A 22,942-nucleotide genomic window follows, 5' to 3' on the forward strand; every position below is an offset into this window, starting at 1 on the left:
TGGCATATGGGAGTCCTTGAGCTTGCAATGAGTAGCATAGTGTGTGCCTCCACACCTGAAACATTGCACTGCATTTGCCTTTGTTTGCTGGCTCTTTTCTTTCCTGATGCATGGCACCTACCTGTGCCCCACTATGTGCCTTTTAAATGTCCTTTACATTGTTGGCAGCCACCTCTATGCTCTGAGAAACCTCTGGAGCCGCCTTCAAAATTAGTGTGGTTTCCTTCCATGAACAGACTGTTCATTAATGCCACAGAGCAATCTGTCCCGGAACATATCCTCTTAATGTTGTCCCACCCCTCTGCTCAGAGTTGACACAGTTCAGCAGCAAAAGCAGGTGGAGACTTTCTTAGCTTTTCTAAAATAACTATGGAACTTTGAACAATTACTGAGGGCTTAGGATGGTGATGATTCTGAATGTGTAATTTAACTCCGTAAATTAAATATCCCCCCTCCAGTTTGTGTGCCAAATTGCAAGTCTTTGCCCCACACTGTAAAAGTTAATTATTTTCTTCAGAAAACATTGAGTTAATATGATTTAGCTTCAGACTCCAGCAGCAGCCAAACACTAGAATGCCCAAGCTCCTCGGGGCTATCGCACATCCATGCACACAATCAAATAAGATTGAAACACACTCTATAATGGACAACTGTCAATTTTTGGCACAAGCCCCCAGGTGTTAGTAAGAAGCACTTTCCGGGTTGACAGGGCGGAGTTTACCATTGTCACTTTATAGAATAGAAAATACAGCACAGAACAGGCCCTTCGGCCCACGATGTTGTGCCGAACCTTTGTCGTAGATTACTCATAGAATTTACAGTGCAGAAGGAGGCCATTCGGCCCATCAAGTCTGCACCAGCTCTTGGAAAGAGCACCTTTCCCAAGGTCAACACCTCCACCTACCCCCATAACCCAGTAACCCCACCAACACTAAGGGCAATTTTGGACACTAAGGGCAATTTAGCATAGCCAATCCACCTAACCTGCACATCTTTGGACTGTGGGAGGAAACCGGAGCACCCGGAGGAATCCCACGCGCACACGGGGAGGATGTGCAGACTCCGCACAGACAGTGACCCATGCCGGAATCGAACCTGGGACCCGTGTAGCAATTGTGCTATCCACAATGCTATCGTGCTGCCCTTGAGAACAAATTAATCTACACTCCCATCATTCTACCGTAATCCATTTACCTATCCAATAGCCGCTTGAAGGTCCCTAATTTTTCTGACTCAACTACCTCCACAGGCAGTGCATGCCATGCCCCCACTACTGTCTGGGTAAAGAACCTACCTCTGACATTCCCCCCCCTATTTCTTCCACCATTCGCCTTAAATTTATGTCCCTTGTAATGGTTTATTCCACCCGGGGGAAAAGCTTCTGGCTGTCTACTCTTATCTATTCCCCATATCATCTTATAAACCTCTATCAAGTCACCCCTCATCCTTCTCTGTTCTAATGAGAAAAGGCCTATCACCCTCAACCTTGTAAGACCTACTCTCCATTCCAGGCAACATCCTGGTAAATCTCCTTTGCACCTTTTCCAAAGCTTCCACATCCTTCCTAAAATGAGGCGACCAGAACTGCACACAGTACTCCAAATGTGGCCTTACCAAGGTTTTGTACAGCTGCATCATCACCTCACTGCTCTTAAATTCAATCCCTCTGCTAATGAACGCTAGCACATCATAGGCCTTCTTCACAGCTCTATCCACTTGAGTGGCAACTTTCAAAGATCTATGAATATAGACCCCAAGATCTCTCCGCTCTTTGCCAAGAACCCTACCATTAACCTTGTATTCCGCATTCATATTTGTCCTTCCAAAATGGACAACCTCACACTTTTCAGGGTTAAACTCCATCTGCCACTTCTCAGCCCAGCTCTGCATCCTATGTCTCTTTGCAGCTGACAACAGCCCTCCTCCCTATCCACAACTCCACCAATCTTCGTATCGTCTGCAAATTTACTGACCCACCCTTCAACTCCCACATCCAAGGCATTAATGAAAATCACAAACAGCAGAGGACCCAGAACTGATCCCTGCGGTACGCAGGGGCTGTTTAGCGCTCAGGGCTAAATCACTGGCTTTGAAAGCAAACCAAGGCAAGCCAGCAGCACGGTTCAATTCCCGTAACAGCCTCCCTGAACAGGCGCCGGAATGTGGCGACTAGGGGCTTTTCCCAGTAACTTCATTTGAAGCCTACTCTTGACAATAAGCGATTTTCAATTTTTCAATTTCACTGGTAACTGGGCTCCAGGTGGAATATTTGCCATCCACCACCACTCTGACTTCTATCGGTTAACCAGTTCGTTATCCAACTGGCCAAGTTTCCCACTATCCCATGCCTCCCTACTTTCTGCATAAACTTATCATGGGGAACATGATCAAATGCCTTACTAAAATCCATATACACTACATCCACTGCTTTACCTTCATCCACATGCTTGGTCACCTCAAAGAATTCAATAAGGGCAGCACGGTGGCGCAGTGGTAGCACTGCAGTCTCACGGCTCTGGGTCACTGTCCGTGTGGAGTTTGCACATTCTCCCCGTGTTTGCGTGGGTTTCGCCCCCACAACCCAAAGATGTGCAAGGTAGGTGGGTTGAACACGCTAAATTGCCCCCTCAATTGGAAAAAATTAATTGGGTACTCTTTATATAAAAAAAAAATAAAAAAAAATTTTTAAGTATTCAATAAGACTTGTAAGGCAAGACCTATCTCTCTCAAATCCGTGCTGACTATCCCTATTCGAGCAGTGTATTTCCAGATGCTCAGAAATCCTATCCCTCCGTACCCTTTAGGTGTATTTAAGCTGATGTCAGGTGGTCTGTCCTGTTTCATTCTTTTTGTAGCGATTTGATTTGATACAGCTCATTGGTTTGCTAGGTCATTTTTGGAGGGCATTAAGAGTTAACCGCATTGCTGTGGGCCTGGAGTCGCATGTTGGCCAGACCAAGTAAGGACAGCAAAATTCCTTCCTCAAAGTGAGCCAGGTGGATTTTTACAACAATATGCAATGGTTTCATGGTGAAGAGGTTTTCAATTCCAGATTCATTAATTGTCTTTCAATGTCTTGTTGGGTTTTGAACCATTGCAAATTGTTGGACTGAACTGTGCTATATTATCTCGATAAACGGAGATGATGTATATCTTGAACAAAACTCCACTTCGGTTTCTTCAGGCAGATTTGTAGGCTGTAGTTGTTTGGTGGTGGTCTGGGGTCTTCTAACATAGACCAGACAGTGCCCATGATCATTGGATTCTTTAACTTGTGGTCCTGGCTTTGCATCAATCCTGACCTCACTGGATGTCTGAATGACTGACTGGTTCAGCATGGCACAGACCAAATGGAATAGCTGCCAAATACGGAGTTTATTCCTGATGGGTCAGAAAGTACATCAACTCATCAGTACATAATTGATTTTTCTGAGCAACTAAACTTGACCAAGTTTTGTCAAATTGGAAACTATGAACAAGTCTTTTTATTTGCATTTGTCTTCAATCTGTCTGGAAATTAGAATCCTACTCTTGATGCTTGGATTGGAATTCAATAATGATCTTTATTGTCACAAATAGGCTTACATTAACACTGCAATAAAGTTACTGTGAAAAGCCCCTAGTCGCCACTTTCCCGTGCCTGTTCGGGTACACTGAGAATTCAGAATGTCCAATTCACCTAACAGCACATCTTTTGGGACTTGTGGGAGGAAACTGGAGCACCCGGAGGAAACCCACGCAGACACTGGGAGAATGTGCAGACTCCCAAGCCGGGAATCAAATCTGGGACCCTGGTGCTGTGAAGCTGTAGTGCTAACTACTGTGCTACCATGGCATGTTCTTGGAAAGAGCATTGAGATATGCTGATCCAAGAAGTACATGGTGAGAATCTTTGCTAAGGCAGGGATCTAACATGGTGGGTGATGTATGCTGCCCTGATCAAGTTGATCCGATTCAGTGGCATTTTGAAGAAGAGCCAAGCTTTTGACCTCTACAATTTGGTGAATCATTTGGACATCTGGTGCATGCAGAAATAGCTCCTGTTTTGCCTGCAATTACATTTTAAAGTGACTTATTGTGTATAGCATTTTGGAACAGCTAGATGTGATGGCACTGTGCTTTTTTTTTGTCTCTTTGCAATGTGACAGTATGCACCTTTCAAACGTGGAGGAATTGCCTTTTTCATACACTTGTGATTTAAATGACTAATTTCTGTGGGCAAATAGCCCCCACCCTGGAAGATGTAGAAAATGGTGTGACATTAATATTGATTAATCATCCATTTAACTAACTGATTAATGGAACATGATGCTCACCCTCTGACTGCATGTGTTCGTCTCTGACTGATATCGCATTAGCAAGGAAAACGTCAAATAAAATTGATGCTATGCTTTTGAACAAAAAGAGCTTGCATCCATCCACATGTTGTTTTGCTCTGACCATCAACTAGTGGAGAAATCTATTTGTGTACTCAGTAGTTCAGAAGTCTTGCTTAGTGCTGGGCATTTGTCACGTAATGTACAAGACTGGATAGAAAACTCCTGGTGGGGTGGTGGAGGGAGGAGAAGAGAGAAACAAAGGAAGATCCCATTGTATTATGAAGAGCCAGGAGGGCTATCCCTGGTGTCTTGGCCAATATTTATCTTCAACATCGGAAAGGTCATTGGCTCTCAAGTGCTTTGAGACTTCTGGTGGGTAGCATTATTGTTAGCATTGTTGCTTCACGGTGTCAGGGACCAGGGTTCGATTCTTGGCTTGGGTCACGAGTCTGCACGCTCTCCCTGTGTCTGCGTGGGTTTCGTCCCGAAAGATATGCTTGTTAGGTGACTAAGGGAATTTCACAGTAACCTCATTGCAGTGTCAATGTAAGCCTACTTGTGACATTCTTCTTGTGCAAGTTTTTTTTGTCTTGGTGCCAAACTGGCAACTTGGAGCTTGAAGTCTTCTGGCCTGTATGTAACCATGGGGCATGCCCACGGGTGTTGGGCCTACAGACCTGGTGTTTAAGCTTGTGTCTGCATATTTACTGAAGTAGAAGTGATTACTTTGATTGTGAACGGCCGCCATTCGGAAAGTGGAAGCTAGTTTTGTGGAAATAATTCCTCCGTGTAAATAGTGAACAAGCTTCTGAATTTGTGATTTTTGTGTGCAGCCTCTTGCTGTCTCCGGCAGATGGTGTTCGTGCTAATTATAATTGCTTTCTATCAATGTGATGCGACACTAGGGTTTTGTTTGCAAATATCCTGCTCCTACAGGGATTTTCAATACCCTGTATCGGATATGTGATTTATGAACCCAGTTGTCCAGCTCTGCAAAATGTAGCAAGTGATAATCGATGGTACCTGGTACATGAAAGGCTTTAAAGTGTTCTGAAATATAATTCCACTTTTTAAAAATAAATTTAGAGTACCCAATTCATTTTTTTTCCAATTAAGGGGAAATTTAGCATGGCCAATCCACCTACCCTGCGTATCTTTGGGTTGTGGGGGTGAGACCCTCGCAAGCACGAGGTGAATGTGCAAACTCCATACGGATAGTGACCCAGAGCCGGGATCGAACCTGGGACCTCGGCACCATGAGGCAGCAGTGCTATCCACTGCGCCACCGTGCTGCCCCACAATTCCACTCTTAGCCAAGGGAGGCAGATGTTCTATGCACTCCAATCTGTCTTTCCTCCGCAGAGAAGCATCTGCCCTTCTGTTGTAACTGGTGGTGGCAGTAGTGGGAAAGAGTCATTATAAATTGCATTTGCATCACTAAAACAGGACCATTCAGCCTATCTGGTCTTCAATCGGTGTTTGTGCTCCAGACTCATTTTTCCATAAATGCATCTGTGCTATTTGTTTCGACTATTAGAGGTCTGCAAGGATCCCACCAGGCGGACCACAGGCTGGCTCAAGTCACGAGTGCGCAATATGACCACAGCCATACGAGCAAAAGTGGTGCCACGCAACCAGACTAGCTCTCGCTACTCTTGATTTTGTTTAATTTTGATGCAATGTAGATAATTTTAAAATTTCAAGTTAATCTCTTCACGTGTCACATTTTGTAGTATGAAAAGGTTTCTGGCACAAATTGAAAGTTATTGCAATTGGTGCAAAAGCCACAAAATATTTATAGTTTCCATTAATTCTGACCAAACTTTGCGGCAAGTGAAAGTTGGACTGACAGGTGGTCCATGGTACCTTTTGCACAGTTATGTGGTCTTCAGTTCTAGCCCCAGTCGACTGTCTTTCCTGGTGGTTGTAACCTCTCCACTCTAGTATTTTCTTCTGGAATCCATTTTTGTGTCTTACACAGATCTGGTCTCCATCTTATTATGTTAGTCCAAGTGGAGTCCAACCAAGTTTCTATGCCTAACTTCTCTGCTTTTCAATTAAATCCACGAGAAATGGAACCTCAGTTCTTGTTATGTTTAGTGGCTTTATTAAACTTGTGTTTATGTACATGTGCTACAGATGGCTTTTGCAGCACCTCCACCCATTTAGTCTTATTATACAAGCAGAATGTGGTATTCTTCTTCCTACCAAAATACACTACCTAGTATTTGCCGAACTAAAATTGATTTGTCAATTAAACAACAATCTGCACAATTTCTTTTATAAATTTAAAGTGCCCACCTACCCTGCGTGAAACCCACGCAGACACGGGGAGAATTGTGCAAACTCCACAGTGGGCCGGGATTGAACCCGGGTCCTCGGTGTCATGAGGCAGCAGTGCTAATCACTGCGCCACTGTACTGCCCTCAATTCTGCACACTTAATGTTGCTTGAATGCACTAAAGTTGGTTAAGCACAACCGTCCCTTTTTGAAGTCTCTGCTGACTATTCAATTTTGTATTACATCTTGGAACAAAGATTTCTGTTACTGTCAAGCTAACTGGTCTGTAGTTCCCGAACTTGCTCAATCTCCATTTTTAAAAAAATGTAGGAATGACATTTGGTTGTCCACTGGTCGGTCCTCTGGCACTTCTTTCTGATGAATTTTTATGTTTATACAGTAATACCTCAACAAATATGCACAAACTTAAGTTATCTTAAGTAATAATTCAGTGTGGTCATTCTGCTGTCATCTGTGACAGTTAATAAGTGGATGAAGATTTCTGTATAATTGAGAAATCGGTTGCTTCAAATTTAAATGACCAGGATCTGATATCTTGTCTGATATCAGATATGTCTTTCATGTACCCTGTAAGCCTTTAGTGATCTGACTCTCAAGTTAAAGACAAATCCATTTCTATTGCACGTATTTATTTGTTAGTTTGTCTTGTTTGACTTTGTTTAAGATCTGGTTTTTGTGCTATTGCCTCAGTAGACATTCTAAATCAGAGCACCCAAGTTCTGTTCATACTAGTCAATCCCTTGTTTATGGAGGTACAATGATGTGCATCTGTGTAGCCCTTGAAGGTGTTCATACTGTGACTGTGAATGCAATTTCTAATGAAATTTGTGGTTGAAGTGAAGAACAGCAGACAAGTGTGCGCTCAGAACTCAGCTATTTAATTACTGTGATGGTAGCACATGCAAATGAAACCAGTTCAGTGCAGTATTTAAATCTTTTTCTCTTCCTCGTCGCCCCTATTTTTTCTTTTTTCAGCCTGAAGCGTTATTCATACAAATCCTGGAAAGATTCTGGTGCTTTATTTCTATGCTTCTCCTGAGCCTAATGCTGACAATTGTATAGCATAGTAACATTTAGTGATGTTAGATGAATGTGCTTTGCTGCATTCTGCTGTTGGTTTGTTTTCACTGTGCAAGAAAATGCGTGCATGGGCAAATCCACAGTGCAAGATTTGTAATTTATGAATTTCACATGTTTAACATGCTATCTCGATATATTGCTTCTATTAATGCTCTGCGCTGCATTTTCTGATTTGAGTTATGAATTAATGTAGATTCTGTTAATCTAGCTGTTACAAAACGTGAGCACTCCTCTCTTGGGAGCAGCCAGAGAGATGCTATGCAGAAATTGGTGCGCAATATCCTCTGCAATCTGGTTGTTCCCTTCTTTTCTCCACAAATAAAAACTTGACTCCATTTTGTGTTGCTGCCTCCATTTGTTCCTTTTTTTTATGAACCATTCATTTCCCCATCCTTTTTGATATTGACATCTTGTCCAGGTACATAGAACAGCACAGAACAGGCCCATCGGCCCTCGATGTTGTGCTGAGCAATGATCACCCTACTCAAACCCACGTATCCACCCTATACCCGTAACCCAACAACCCCCCCCCCCCCCTAACCTTACTTTTTAGGACACTACGGGCAATTTAGCATGGCCAATCCACCTAACCCGCACATCTTTGGACTGTGGGAAGAAACCGGAGCACCCGGAGGAAACCCACGCACAGACGGGGAGGATGTGCAGACTCCGCACAGACAGTGACCCAGCCGGGAATCGAACCTGGGACCCTGGAGCTGTGAAGCATTTATGCTAACCACCATGCTACCGTGCTGCCCCATTTGAATGTCTAGGGGGCCATTGTACAAGTGAGCTTTAACAGTTCAGTGTCAGATCATTGGATGGCTATAATGTGTTTAGTTTAATGCTGATTTTTGTGGTCGTAAGTGTTTTTGTATATTGTCACTGGTTAGTGATCAAGTGCAGAGATTCTGCAAGGTGTTCATGGCCTTCTGACTATATGCAGGCCAAAAATAAGATTTTAAAATGGAAATTGACTCCCATGACATAGTAGCTGTAAGTATTATTTGAATTGTTTTTGAGGGCAATTGTTTATTTCTAAGGAAAGCCAAGGATTAGTGTTTGAACACTGAACCAGCATTGGGGAGTGGGAGAATTCTATTTAATCTCCCTGGGTTCAATATACTTACCAGCTAAATAACACCACTGTACTCTACCAGAGCCTGAGAAATTGTCAGATTAGCAAATACAGAAAATATTAACTGCCAAACCACCTCAATTGTGGGATCAAGATGTGCCAAGCATTGATGCAAGAAAAACAGAAGATAGTTGACTAGCAGAGAGCCCTGACCACGCCAGAGCTTCCCTCCTTCAGGAGGGAATAGTGTAGAGTTCTATGGAAATGAAATAGAAAATTTTCATAATTTACATTTTATTTCGTCATTGGTGTTCCACATCATGCATCCCCTATTAACTTTATTTACCAGTAATGTAATTCCAAAATTGCAGTGATGTGGGCTGCTTCAGTTTGTGTTGCCGTTATCTTTTACCTTTCTGACCTACATTGCCCTGTATATAACAGCTATTTTCTTTTGCTTTTATGCAATCCTGCATTTGATTCTGCAGGATTTTAGTACATCATCTCAGGCATAGGGCCTAGGTGCTGTATACAAGCAAAAGAGAATTCACACAATGTGCTGAAATGATGCGGTTAATATCTGTAGGATATTTGCACTGGGTTGTGAAGCTGCATTTGAATCTCTAGTTCTGATTACTTAGCTCAGAGGGTCCCAAACGTTTTAATGCATGTACCCATCCCCCGGCGAGATTCAGATCCTATTCAATGTGCTCCCTTCAGATGCATAAATAGAGTCATTAAATCCTATTTATTTTAAAAGTTGTGGGGAAATTGAGCAGTTCCAAATGCTCGCCCTGCCCTTAACATGTAAAGATTGTGTGCCTCATAGCCGCTTCAAGATCTTTGCTTTTCATGTAGCACTTGGAATATGCCACAAAAATGTCTTGGTTATGCGATGTTGCATCAATTAAATTAGAGTGCATTATGGAGTGATCGCAGCATAGCAGAGATGTTTTAATCCTTGCTGATGTCTGGAATCTGACCGATCTCCTGAGCTGCAACAACTCTAGCAGTTGGTCCAAAGTCTGTTTCTAGAAATTAGCAACAAATTGCAAATCCCTGCTATGCTGAGATTGCTTCATAAATAAACTCCTTGGCTATGAGGCCATGTTGGCGGCTCTTGTTCATTTGTGCTCTCCATCTACTGGCCCAAAGTTTGGGAACCTCCAACCTAATACTATTGCTTTTCAACAGCAACAGAATCTAGAGACTGAATTGCACTAAGTCACTATTGGAATGTTTTGCATGCGGCTTTGAGAACTTGTGGCCTTTTTTCACACAAACTTTGTGATTGTTTTCACTCCCATAATGCTTTTAGGCAGCCAGCTTCTGCAAAGTGGTATGACCGAAGAGACTACGTCTTTGTTGAATTTTGTGTAGAAGACAGTAAGGATGTTGAAATAAATTTTGAAAAAGCGAAGTTTACATTCAGGTACGTAGTAGATATTCAATCCCATTTATATCAATGTCTGTCATAAGCTTAGGGACAGATTTATTTCGCATCTTAAATGCATTTGAAAAGAATCTGGGCTCTAGTCTAGTAATAGCATTTCTCATTAGCACTGTTCACAAGTTTGAATTTTACAGTTGTAGTATTTTAATCCGGTAATTAAAAGTGCCAACCTCGGCAAATCTGTTGTATTTGAGTCTTGGTCACAAAAACTTGTCACTGTAACCTTGCACTGGGCTTTGTGTTTACCTGCAGAACTTCACAGAATTTTGAAGATTTTCTATTTTAGAACATTAACTGTGAAGACTTGTGGCCAGCAAAAAGACTTAATTCACCTTTCCGTCGTGAAAAAATGCCTTGGCATTTGCGCAAGAGACTTATTCAGTCAGCACTAATGTATTTTGCGTGTTTCCTTTTCTCTCCTGTCTCCCTCCTATTTTCCTTTGTCTTCCCATTGCTACATACTGTTGCGGCTAAGTGCTATTCTTGTACTGGCTGCCAAGGGGTATGCGGTTAATCCAGGAAACTTGACCCTTAAATCTTGTCTCCTTTTGTGGATGCGCCTGACCGTCACTTGGTATAGCCTGAGACTAGCAAATCACAATGTAGGTTTGGGTTCTGCATCCTGCTGCTCTAAGCGCAAAATTGGACCATCAAAATGCTGCAACATCAGGATATGTCCTGAAAGCAAAATTCCTTAAATTCTTCAGAAAAGGCTGAAATGTTGCAAACTGGGATCATTGTAATTTAGAAACTTGGCATGGTATATGAGGCTGCCACAAGAACCATGCAGGCAAGGGAAAAGTATGCCCACCGTGTGGTTTTCATCAAATGTTGCCGGTGATGAGTTTGAGGATGACTTGAGCTGAACACCACAGCTTGGTAACCTTTTATTAATTGCTCTGGATGGAAATTCTTGCGTTTTAAATTTATTCTTGAAATGTGTGTAGATGCATGCAATTTTAGAATGCCACAACATGAAAGTGTGTGAAGCAGTCAATTTGGTTTGTGCTTCCAATATACAGTCCTCTGCTACCTTGAGTGGCGTTGATCAGGCTTCCAGACCTTTCTGCTAATGCTGCTGAGTTGGTTTCCTCAGACGTGTGCAGCCTATTCACTCATTTTTGATCCTTCGTTAGCAACCAAATAATCAGAGATCAGGCAATATCCTCCTTAAGGAGGGAGCTGATAGCATCCAAATAAAAGTGAATTACAAAATTATCAGACATACTGGTGTTACCACAGTCAGAATAATTTGGGCCTTTGAACATGCAATTCTGTTAACCATAAGACTTGGGGAAGTTTACCATTGAACCATATGCTAATTAAACTGTTTCTTGGCAAAATAGTTTATCCATGGTTACTCTACCCCTTATTTTTCTGTTCTCTTCTGCCTATTTTCTCCCACCTTCTCTCTCTGTTTCCTCTTCCTTCCCCCCCCCCCCCCCCCCCCCCCCAATGCTGTTGCAAATAATTACTGTATTGGGTGAACAGGGTGAGCCTGCACTGCTGTTCTGAAAATATGGTCATCGGTGGCGCAGGGGTCATCACTGATGCCTCATGGTGCCGAGGACCCGGGTTCGATCCTGGCCCCGGGTCGTTTTCCATGTGGAGTTTGCACATTCTCCCCGTGTCTGCATGGGTCTCACCCCCCACAACCCAAAGATGTGCAGGGTAGGTGGGTTGGCCGTGCTAAATTGCCCCTTTATTTGGGGGGGAAATAGAAAATATGGTCAGAAATCTGTGTTTGTCCTACCTTCAGCCTGCAATTCACTGCAGTGCAAGTTAGGCAAGTGGCAGCGCATGTTTTATGCAGTCAGTGAGCTCCCGAAGATGGGATGTCAGATCAGTAAGTATAAGAGGGCATATTTTAAAATGGCAACGTATACTTGGAGCTGCATATGACTGAAGCAAGATCTTTGCGCAAAAGCTCGCAAATTTTTCCCAATCCTGCATGTTGAAGCCAATTGCAACTGCTATCCTGGCTGTCAGCAGCTAACAGCACATAATGGAAATCAAAACCAGGATTTTGTATATTCGTACATTTTGTTATAAATTGAGCTGAGGTGAGTTGCACAGATTTTGACACTGATATTGTTGACTGCATGCTCTAGTATAATTTTGAGACCAAAATGAGGAAGGGGATTTGCTCAAAATTTGACACTCTCGATCCTCCCCCTTTTAGAATTTAAGGTTAAAATATTCAATTTCTGTAGGTTTCCTTTAATAGTGTCTGCCATTTGGATAGTTTTTCCCTTCTGCGCTCTCATAATTTGCAAAAGCCGAGATTTTCTCCATGCATTATTTCTTGAGGGCTATAAGGTTCTCTCCAAGGCTCCTAACCTAGGGTTGGTGCTGCTGACTCATTTGTTTTATTTTTGCTGGGCATTTAATGCAACAAGTTTATTTTGGTATTGCTTTTGGCTACGCGAGACCTGTTTGAGAAACCAGCAGCATTTCTATGACGGAAGTTCCTTAAGAGCCAGTGAGATTTTTTTTGGCTTATCCAATAATAACCGTAACCTATGTGTGGTAATGGAATTACTTCTGCATGTTTATAGATTAAACCAAAAGGCAATGGGGAGTGGCAGAAATGAACGTCCTTGAAATTTATTTCCACCCTTGTCTTTAAAGTCAAAATTATTTTTCTGGTCTTGTTCAATTCTTTTGAAGATGAAGGTTGGCTCAGTTGGTAAGTGGACTGCTCAGTGTGGTATTGAAGCATGCTGCCTTTGAAGGCCTTTGAGGTTCAATCCCTGATCGGCGCTGAGCTGGCTCATTTCCACCTGGAGCACTGCGAATGCCACAGTTGACCATGTCCTTGGGCTAGAATGGGGAAAACCACCCAGGCTTCATTGTAGTGACTGCCCAATGACCACTCTTGACCAGTCCAATATTTGGGTAGGAGGATTGGGCTCAGCTGTTCTCACTTCTGTTCCCTGAATAAGATTCGAGCCAAAAAGTAAAAGCAGGTGCTTAAATAGACACGCTGAAGACTGTCGACAGATTCTGCCATCTGGTATGGTATTAGCTTTTTCGCAGCACAAAGATATTGCTGCTGGGTGTGGAGAATGGAAGTGGGAAATGTATATACATCAAACTCGTTTGGATAGGTTAAAGGGTGGGGCTGCTATAAGGAGGTGGCGACCAAATGCATAATGAGAGAATGCAGAAGGTAGGTTGAATAGAGGACTCGTGCAGAGTGGAGCAGGCTGAATTAACAATGAGTTGACTTGGGGGTGAAAGAGTAGAAAGAGAGATTTATTTATTTATTTTGCTGGAACCTACAGCACATCCATTCCATCATATCAGTACCTATTGCTCATAAGAAAATGTGTGCTATAGTGAAGGTCTGATCAGCATCAATATTAAGTATATATGCCTATTATAAAGATGGAGTGCTATCCTTCCATCTTGTGTGTAACTTCATTAACCGTGTAAAAGGACAGCGACATGTTATTGGCAGTGGGGCAGCGAATAGAATTGGCCAGCAAGTGTTTGGGGTTGCACTTGGCAGATAGAATAGAGTTCTTGTGCACCTAGTCCTTCAGTTCTGATTTAACGGTTTATACCTGGAAGATGTGTCTAACTGCAATGCAATGGTTTTTCTTTTAGCTATATGTCCACAGATGTTTATGGCCACACCTGTTTGCCTTTACATTTGCTTCATATTCTGATGTATAGACTTTCACAGAACTGTTTGGGATATGAGCCATAATGTGGAACTAAAATATTAATTTGAACAAACATTAACTCGATTCATAGCATTTTGGCTCTAATGTTTTGAGAACAGGATATTAATATTTTTTTTTGTACGGCTTATCTCTTTTCCATGTAGCTGTCTTGGAGGAGCTGAGAATGTAAAACACTTTAATGAAGTTGACCTTTATAATGCAATTGACCCAAGTGTAAGTATTGGTGATCTTGTGAATATTTCTTTGTTTTTCTATCCCAGTGCCAGTTCTTAGCCTATAGAGCATGCTAATGACCCATTCCCAAACTCTGCCAGGGCAGTTGTTCAGTTTGCCACTAAGGCAACAGTGGTTTACTTTTTCTTTGTAAATGTTGGATTTTTTTTTTAAGTTGTAGTATTTGGGGAGGTCAATGTTTTGATTTAAAATGTGCGTAGTTGGGGCTGAGTTTTTACAAGTAGCTTGATTCCCCCCGCCCTTGAAGGGATAAACCTCTTGTGGTTAGACGATCTGCTCCTGGGCCTCTGACCATGTTACTCCTGAGCTGTTAGGGTGTGCACGGAGGTTGTTGACTTGATAATTTACCTCCCATTGTGGTCATGGAGAAGTATCGCCCTATAGCAGTGCAACTAGAGTACAACCTGGTATTTATTTTTAACTGACCTTAAATTTGCTGGGATAGAAATTCTTGTTGTAAATTTGTATAATTTTACAGACCTGTTTAATTCTGATGTATGTTCTCCATATATTCTGTAGGATTCCAAACACAAGCGGACAGACAGATCTGTCTTGTGCTATTTACGAAAAGGAGAGTCTGGTCAAGCATGGCCACGGTTAACTAAAGAAAAAGCAACGGTAACTGAGATCATTGCAGTATTTTAAGTTTAAAACCAAAGTGCTAGAAAAGCTCAGGTCTGGCTGGATCTGTGGAAAGAGGAACAGTTAATGTTTTGAGTTGAATATTTTTTTTACACTCCGCAGATGATGCCTGACCCGAGTATTTCCAGCACTTTGTAGATGCTGGCAATCTACATTAAAAACAATATTTTGCATTTATCATTGCTATATTTGTTTCTTTAATATCCCATATCACTTGCATTCAATACTGATTGACCACTTTTGTACAGTTGAACTGGCTCAAAGTGGATTTCAATAACTGGAGCGATTGGGATGATGATCCAGAAGAAGAAGATCTTTCCAGCTTTGAAAAGTTCTCGCAGGTAGGAATATCTGTTTGGAATTAGAAGCAAATTATTACTCCACTTGAGTATAACATACATGACCTCTGAAAGGATAGTTGAGACATTTAGCAAGTGTTGAGCATCAGTATATCTTGGCATTTGAAAAATGGGTGGCCCTTACCTGAAGGAATAAACTTGAAAATCCTGGAACATGTTGAACAACTGGTGTCAATGGCGAACTGTTTTTCCCTTTGGAAAATGATTTGTATTGGAGTCCGGTTCTGTGGTGAAGTGCAACTGTTCATGTGCAGGCACAGATGGTGTCAGGAGGCTATTGGACTGTGGAGGGTACGGCAGGCGACTGACTTAGTTTGTTGCCACTCAACCCCATAGGTACATTTTTTTTCTCTCATGAGATCGCAGGAGAATCCTTGCTCGTTGTAATCTGCCACTTTTCCTCATTCCCCAAGAATTGAAAGCTCAGCCGTGATCAGTTTAGCACTGGTTAGGGATTGAACTGGAACCATTCTGGTTTGTAACTGCACCAACCCAATGTGTGTCTCATCCCTTTTTAACGTGCCATCACCAGTGTATTGCAATAGAATTAAATAACCTTTATTGAATTAGACTTGATGCTTTAAAAAAAAAACCTTCTTTTAGATGATGAACAATATGGGAGGAGATGATGATGGTGACATCCCAGACGTAGATGGAATGGATGATGTAAGTATGAAGATACTAGCTTGTTGAATTGTGTATTTTTCAGAGTATTCAATTCTGTTAAGTAGAAATGTAATTGTAGAACAGTAAAAGTTGATTGAAATAGGGCATGGACAGCTGGGATATGATTTTGGCAGTTCTATTGTGAGCACTTTTGTTTTTGTGCCAGCCTCAATCTTAGAATTGAGAGAATTGGATTTGTGTTGCCTAATTATTGGGTTTGGCAGAGGGCTTAGTCTCAAGAGTGGCTATTTCTGATTGTACAGACATGGTCATGTACCATGGTCATTCTCATGTGGTGTCTAGCTCTGGCCTCTTGTGCAACCCCTTCCCTTTAACCCACCATTGGTGGCAGTGGCCTTTGCATCCAGGCTTCAAGCTCTGGAATTCCCTTCCTAAACTCCCCTGCCTCCAAATCTTTCTACTCTTTAAAACCCAGCCTTTTTGGTTATTTCTTCTAATATCTGCTCTAGCTTGTGTCCATTTCTCCCCCCCACCTCCCTTGCATCTCTATGAAGTATTGTGGGTTTTCTCTGTCAAAGGTGCTGCATAAATGCAAGATTCTTTTTAGTGTTAGCAAACTTGTACAATTGTAGGTATTTGTTGACAGTTGAGCCCTATTGCAATAAACTCACAATACATTTTCTAGTGATCTGTTGCTTTTTATCCCTGTCTAAACAAGCTGTCGGCTTATAAAAGAAAAAACTTGCGTTCAAATTGAAAATATAACATTGGGATGCAGATCAACATTCCCCAAAAATCTATTATGATCTATTGTGCTGAAGATTTGTATGATCCATTAGGTCAGGAAAGTGCAAGAACAGCTGCAATACGCAACTACAATAATAGTCATAGTTAGAGGGTTCGAACAACACCAGATGCATAGCCAGGGAAAGGGGAAATGTGTGCAATATATATATATATTTTTTTTAAAACAGCACATAGAAATCCCACAGTGCAGAAGGAAGGCCCTTTGACCATTTTGAGACTGCACTGACCCTCTGAAAGAGCACCACTCTCTTAGCCTATCCCCACTTAGCCTGCACATCTTTGCACACTATCCTGGCCAATCCACCTAACCTGCACAGCATTGGCCTGTGGGAGGAAGCCGGAGCACCCGGAAGATACCCACGCAGACACGGAGAGAAAGTGCAAACTCCACACAGTCACACAAGGCTGGAATTGAACGTGGGTCCCTAAAATATATTGACCTAGGTCTGTTCCAATGACTTGAGGGCAAGGGATGGAAACCACTCCTACAACCAATGGATTCTTTTAATTTTGCATTTCTAACTTCGCATGTTGCATTGTGACAATATGGCGACTCATGGAAAGAAGTGTTTAGTGTAACCAACAAATGTGATGAATACTAGGACTTCTCCCTCTCGACTAAGTACATTTTCAATTTGGACTGTGTAGTTGTGGAATGTCCAGATATTCTATAATATGGTGGTGTAATTGGGAAAACTGTTTTGCCCCTGTGGTTCCTTTTGTCATAATGCCTGAAAATATGCTGGTGTTAAGAGTTGTGCTACTTGCTAATCTGAAACGGTGAATTAGTGTGGCTGTGCCAATATATTTATTAATTGGCTTTAATAATTTATTCTTTAGGATGGATCGCAGGACAGTGATGATGAGAGTAAGTAGAATTTTGGCTTTTTAAAAAGATGACCAAATTTAAGTTTTTGCGTGTGACTCAATGTTTTGTATCTCTTTTTCAGAAATGCCAGATCTAGAGTAAATGAATTGGGAGAAAAAGGCTTCAGGGAATTGGAAGAAAAGCATTCATTAAACTGTTAATTTTTAACAAAACAATTATAAGTTGATAGCTGTTGAGGGCAGTGGTGCATCTTTCAATCCACTTTCAACCTGTTCAAAGGCTTTTCTAGGGGTCGATGCATACCAGAGTATTGGATGAAATTGCTTACAGTACTATATAAAAACCTGCCATTATGTACAGATTCCAGATTCCAATTTGCCAGGACTTTGCAAAACAAATAATTTTAAATTATTTATAGTGATCTGAGTTTGTATTGACTAGAACTAAACCTCGTAGTCGGATGTTCCCGCACAATCTACTTTTTTCCAATTAAGGGGCAATTTAGCATGGCCAATCCACCTACCCTGCACATCTTTTGGGTTGTGCGGGTGAGACCCACACAGACACATGGGGGGAGAAGTTCCCATACAATCTACTACTGAATATCTTCAGTATCAATAAAGCCACCATAGCTAATTCTGCAGCAGTTAGGATGCTGAGGTTTTAATAAGTTTTCAAAGTGGCTTCATCCCTAATAATTGGTTAAATCTCTGTTAATGGTATCGGTTGACCCTTGAGCTTCTACATCTGTTAGTATGAAGAGTGATAAAGCTGTACATTGTCGCTTGTGGATCTTAAGTGGCTGTACATTTAGATGACCAAGTGTATTTGCACTGTCTTGAGTATGAATGCAAGTTTGAAGAAAATGTTAATACACTATCTTTAGGATGTATTTTGTGAAATCTGCTCAGTACAAGCTGAACCTCAATTTATGTCAAATGCAATGGAATTTTTTTTAAGCCTACAATATCTTTCTAATAAACTGTTAACACTTGCTGTGTTTTTGTTGTTATTTCACAAATGGGCAAGAGTATAGGACCTGTATCTGAAGAATCTTAGCCAAGATTGTTGAATAAAATAGGATTACATTGACTTTTAAAATATTTTCAGTGTTGTCACACAGCAACTCCAGTCAGTAATCTACTTTTAACCGGTCTCTCTCTCTCTCTCTCTCTTCCCCCCCCCCCCCCCCCCTCCCCCCAATGCAGAAGACTTTTATATGGTCTCTGAGACAGTGTAGCACATGGTTAGCAATTCTTGGCTGAAATAAACTACACACTGGAGTCAACATGCGCATAAGTTTTTTGCGATTACTTCTGTTGATACATTCTGAACCTAGATCTAGTTAACTATTCAAGAAAGCACAATTGCCCCAAGGTATTGCCCTGGCCACTGAGTGTTAGAATGCAGAACATGCGTAACATTTCTCAGTCCCATCCAAACTAACTGCTTCCGCAGATCCTCTTAAGATTAAATAGCCAAGTACAGGCACAGTGCCAAAAAATTAATTTCTGCATCTGTTTAATGTCTAGAGCTGTATCCCTCACGCCAAAAGATTCATTTGAAATGCAACAAATCTTGTATTTGCGCAGCAACTTATGCCGAATGCTCCAAGGTGCCTCAGGAAAAATAGATTAGGTGCAGAGCCTATGGAGGAGGGTTGGGAGAAGTGACTAGCAAGCTTGGAAATGTTTTTTGAGTGGGACCAAGGCAACTTTAAAGCTATGCAACAGAATATGGAGCACCGGCTGCAGAGTCCAATAACAAGGATGTGGGAGTGGGTGGAAGTTTGCAACTGTGCGGTAAGTATGAGCGATGGAGAAATTTGTAAACGGGTGATCATTTTAACTTTACGTTGGGGAACCACTAAGTCAGTAATGGGTTATGGAGATGTTGTCGGGTGGGATGGGGAAGAGTGGCTGAGAAAGTTAGGCTGATAGGCATGGTGTTTGAGGAGTTCCTCACTTGTCTGCTGACAGTTTGGTTCAGATAAAAGAATGACAATTAAAGTTGCATCAAGCAGATGGAACTTGTACCCAAAAGAATATTTTACATTTATCCCACATTAGCAGGTGACCAAAACCTGGTCAGTGCTGGATTAGAGAAGGAATGCTGGAGCATAAAGTCTCGACGGTTGAAGATGGTGCTGCAAAGGCTGGGATACGCATAGGTCTGAGTTGTAAGAAGAGTTATTTGGAGGTGGGAGAGGTCAGGCTGTGAAGGGACTTGCACAATAAAATTTTTGGTTGGAAATACCCAATTGAGATCAGGGAGTGATGGTGGGTATTATTTTGTTGTCCAATGAATGATGGAAAATACAAAATAAAAAATCCTGTTCTTAAATTGCTCCATTCTGGACAATATGTACCTTTTTTGTACAAACAAATATGGTGCCAAATCCTTCAAGAACCTTTATGCACTGTTCTGCTCGGGTATAATGTTAATTAAGAATTGTGATGACAAACTCAACTTGTGTTCTTGATCAGTTATTGAGTTAGAGCAACTTCAAAGCTGAGCACTCAATGTGTTTTTCGTGTTTTCTCTTTCCTATTTTCTTTCTCTTTTTCTCTTTCCTCCCCCCCCCCAAATCAACTGTCGACAATCGAATCTTGTTTTTTTTTATAAATTTAGATTACCCAATTATTTTTTCCAATTAAGGGACAATTTAGCGTGGCCAATCCACCTACTCTGCACGTTTTTTGGGTTGTGGGGGCGAAACCCACACAGACACGGGGAGAATGTGCAAACTCCACACGGACAGTAACCCAGAGCCAGGATCGAACCTGGGACCTCAGCGCCGTGAGGCGGTTGTGCTAACCACTAGGCCACCGTGCTGCCCTCAATCGAATCTTGTTGATGGGCCATGTCAATTCTGACTTGTTTACAATATATATTAATGACTTGGACGAGGGAATTGATTGCATTATTGCCAGGTTTTCAGATGGCACAAATGGGTGGAAAGTCAAGTGGTGAGGATGACTGTCTATGGAGGGATATAGGCAGGTTAGGTGAGTTGGTAAAAACTTAGCAGATGGAAGTTAGGCACTATAGTAGGAAGATAAAAACAGGAAGTCCTCCTAAAACTATACAGGGCACTAATTAGACCACAGCTGGAGTACTGTGAATAGTTTAGTCTTTTCCTTTTAAGTAAATTTGAGTACCCAATTTTTTTCCAATTGAGGGGCAATTTAGCATGGCCAATCCACCCATCTTTGGGGTGTAGGGCGAAACCCACACAAACACGGGGAGAATGTGCAAACTCCACATGGACAGTGACCCAGAGCCAGGATCGAACCTGGGACCTCGGCGCTGTGAGGCATCAGTGTTACTCACTGCACCGCTGTGCTGCCCCTTTTCCAAGCAAAGATGCAGCATTGAAGGTTCACTAGGTTGATCCTGGATATGGAGGGATTTTTATTTCATCATCTTGAGAGGTTGTTGAGTAGGTTGGTCCTCTACTCATTGGAGTTTAGAAGAATGGGGTGACCTTATTGAGACATGGGATTCTTAGGGTAAATGCTGATAGGATATGGGGTCGCCCGGTTAAGACTGAGATGAGGGATTTCTTCTGAGGGTAGTGATCTGTGAAATTATTTCCTGCAGAAGCTGGGTTATGTATGTTCAAGGAAGGTGGGAATGTGGAGATGAGGATTATATCAGATCAACCATGATCTCATTGAATGATGGGAGTATATGTGAGTGGCCGCCTACTCCTTCATGCTGGCTAGATTATAAAATAGGCAGACCCAATAATGCCCCCTTATTTTCTTGTTCCTGTGTGATTTTCTATTACTTGAATACATTATTGGGTAAGCTTTTAAATTCGAGTGGAGTTGCTCAAGAGTAGGATTCAAGTGGTGTAAGTCTCCAGTTCTGTGATTTTGAAATCTAGAGATATAATTATTTAAATTTTGTATTATATTCTGCAGTCTCATCTTCCTTCCCTATGTACGCATTGTCTGTATAGCATGTAAGAAACGATACTTGTGTGACAAATCACTCAATGTATGCAACAAAAAAGTTCAGCTTAATGATTTATCACCTAAGTAACAATCTTCGTGTCCATGCAATCACCATGCTCAGTTAAATGATCCATATTGCTGGGGTGGGTTAAAGTTGGTTCTCGTACTACATGGTGTGGGATTGATATGGGATGCACAGTAGCATAGTGATCAGCACTGTTGCTTCACTGTGCCCAAGATCTGGGTTCTTGGGTCACTCTCTATGTGGAATCTGCACGTTTTCCCCATGTACTGTGGGTGGTACGGTAGCTTTGGTTAGCACTGTTGCTTCACAGCTCCAGGGTCCAGGTACGATTCCTGGCTTGGGTCACTGTCTGTGTGGAGTCTGCATGTTCTCCCTGTGTCTGCGTAGGTTTCCTCCCCAGTGCTCCACTTTCCTCCAAGTCCCGAAAGAAGTGTTAAGCAAATTGGGCATTCTGAATTCTCCCTCTGTGTACCTGAACAGGCGCCGGATTATGGCGACTAGGGGATTTTCGCAGTAACTTCATTGCTGTGTTAATGTAAGGCTACTTGTGATAATAAAGATTATTATTATGTTTGTGTGTTTCCTCCAGCCCCTCTGGGTTTTCTCCCACAAGCCCTGAAAGATGTGCTTGTTAGGGGAATTAGACATTCTGAATTTTCCTTCCTTCCGAACCGTAATGTGGCCTGAACCGGCATGTGGCAACTATGGGATTTTCACAATACCTTGAATGAAATGAAATGAAAATCGCTTATTGTCACGAGTAGGCTTCAATGAAGTTACTGTGAAAAGCCCCAGTCGCCACATTCCGGCGCCTGTCTGGGGAGGCTGGTACGGGAATCGAACCGTGCTGCTGGTCTGCTTTAAAAGCCAGCGATTTAGCTGAGAGAGCTAAACCAGCCCATTGCAGTGTTACTGTAAGCCTACTTGTGACAAAGATTATTATGCGTTGCTCCCTTCTGAGAAGAGAAATGATAATTGCAACATTGAACCAGAGTGAGGGCATGTTTAAATATTCATATTGAAACCCTTTCTCAATGGTAAAACTAGTCCTTTAATATGAGCTCTCGCCAGTGTTCCATACTAGAAACGTCAAAAGAAGCAAAGTTGGTTAGTTCGCAATAGGGGCTGGCACAGAGCACTCGTCCCGTTACCTTTTACTTTTATTTCATTCTGTCTCCCGATTGTCCCAATTCTCTTTGGCTGAGTGTGTTTAGTGTTAAACTTTTACTGTGACTAATTTGGACACTTACTTACCAGACGATTTAATTTAGTATTTTTCGCTGTTGCAACATGTAAAGAAATGTGCTGTTTGACTGGACTGCGCTGCAGGCTTTCGACGCTGGAGCTCCCTGTCTGTGCCAAGGTATTGGCGCGAACAAACTCCAGCCAATCAGGTTACCCAATGCTGGAAGGTGGGGTCCCGGAGGGGGGGGGGGGGGTAAGAGAGAGAAAGAGAAGAGTAGGCAGCAAACCAACCAATCAAAGGCGGTCTCTGTTGTCCTGCATCACCTGCAGCCAATCGGGGATTTGGAG

General features: G+C 42.1%; 1 protein-coding gene across 1 annotated transcript in view; it reads left to right on the forward strand.

Moving 5' to 3' along the window:
• LOC119958127 (prostaglandin E synthase 3-like) overlaps nucleotides 1-18,416 on the forward strand; it is a 31,238-nt gene extending 12,822 nt beyond the window's left edge. The window contains exons 2-8 of the mRNA XM_038786403.1: nucleotides 10,098-10,211; nucleotides 14,068-14,137; nucleotides 14,678-14,776; nucleotides 15,049-15,141; nucleotides 15,763-15,825; nucleotides 17,434-17,461; nucleotides 17,544-18,416. Of these exons, the coding sequence (XP_038642331.1) occupies nucleotides 10,098-10,211; nucleotides 14,068-14,137; nucleotides 14,678-14,776; nucleotides 15,049-15,141; nucleotides 15,763-15,825; nucleotides 17,434-17,461; nucleotides 17,544-17,563 (487 nt within the window). The 3' untranslated portion in view covers nucleotides 17,564-18,416. The remainder of the gene's footprint in view (nucleotides 1-10,097; nucleotides 10,212-14,067; nucleotides 14,138-14,677; nucleotides 14,777-15,048; nucleotides 15,142-15,762; nucleotides 15,826-17,433; nucleotides 17,462-17,543) is intronic.
• The last annotated feature ends 4,526 nt before the right edge of the window (nucleotides 18,417-22,942 follow it).

This window comes from Scyliorhinus canicula, chromosome 28 (genome assembly GCF_902713615.1).
Source record: "Scyliorhinus canicula chromosome 28, sScyCan1.1, whole genome shotgun sequence".
NCBI classification, from domain to species: Eukaryota; Metazoa; Chordata; class Chondrichthyes; order Carcharhiniformes; family Scyliorhinidae; genus Scyliorhinus; species Scyliorhinus canicula.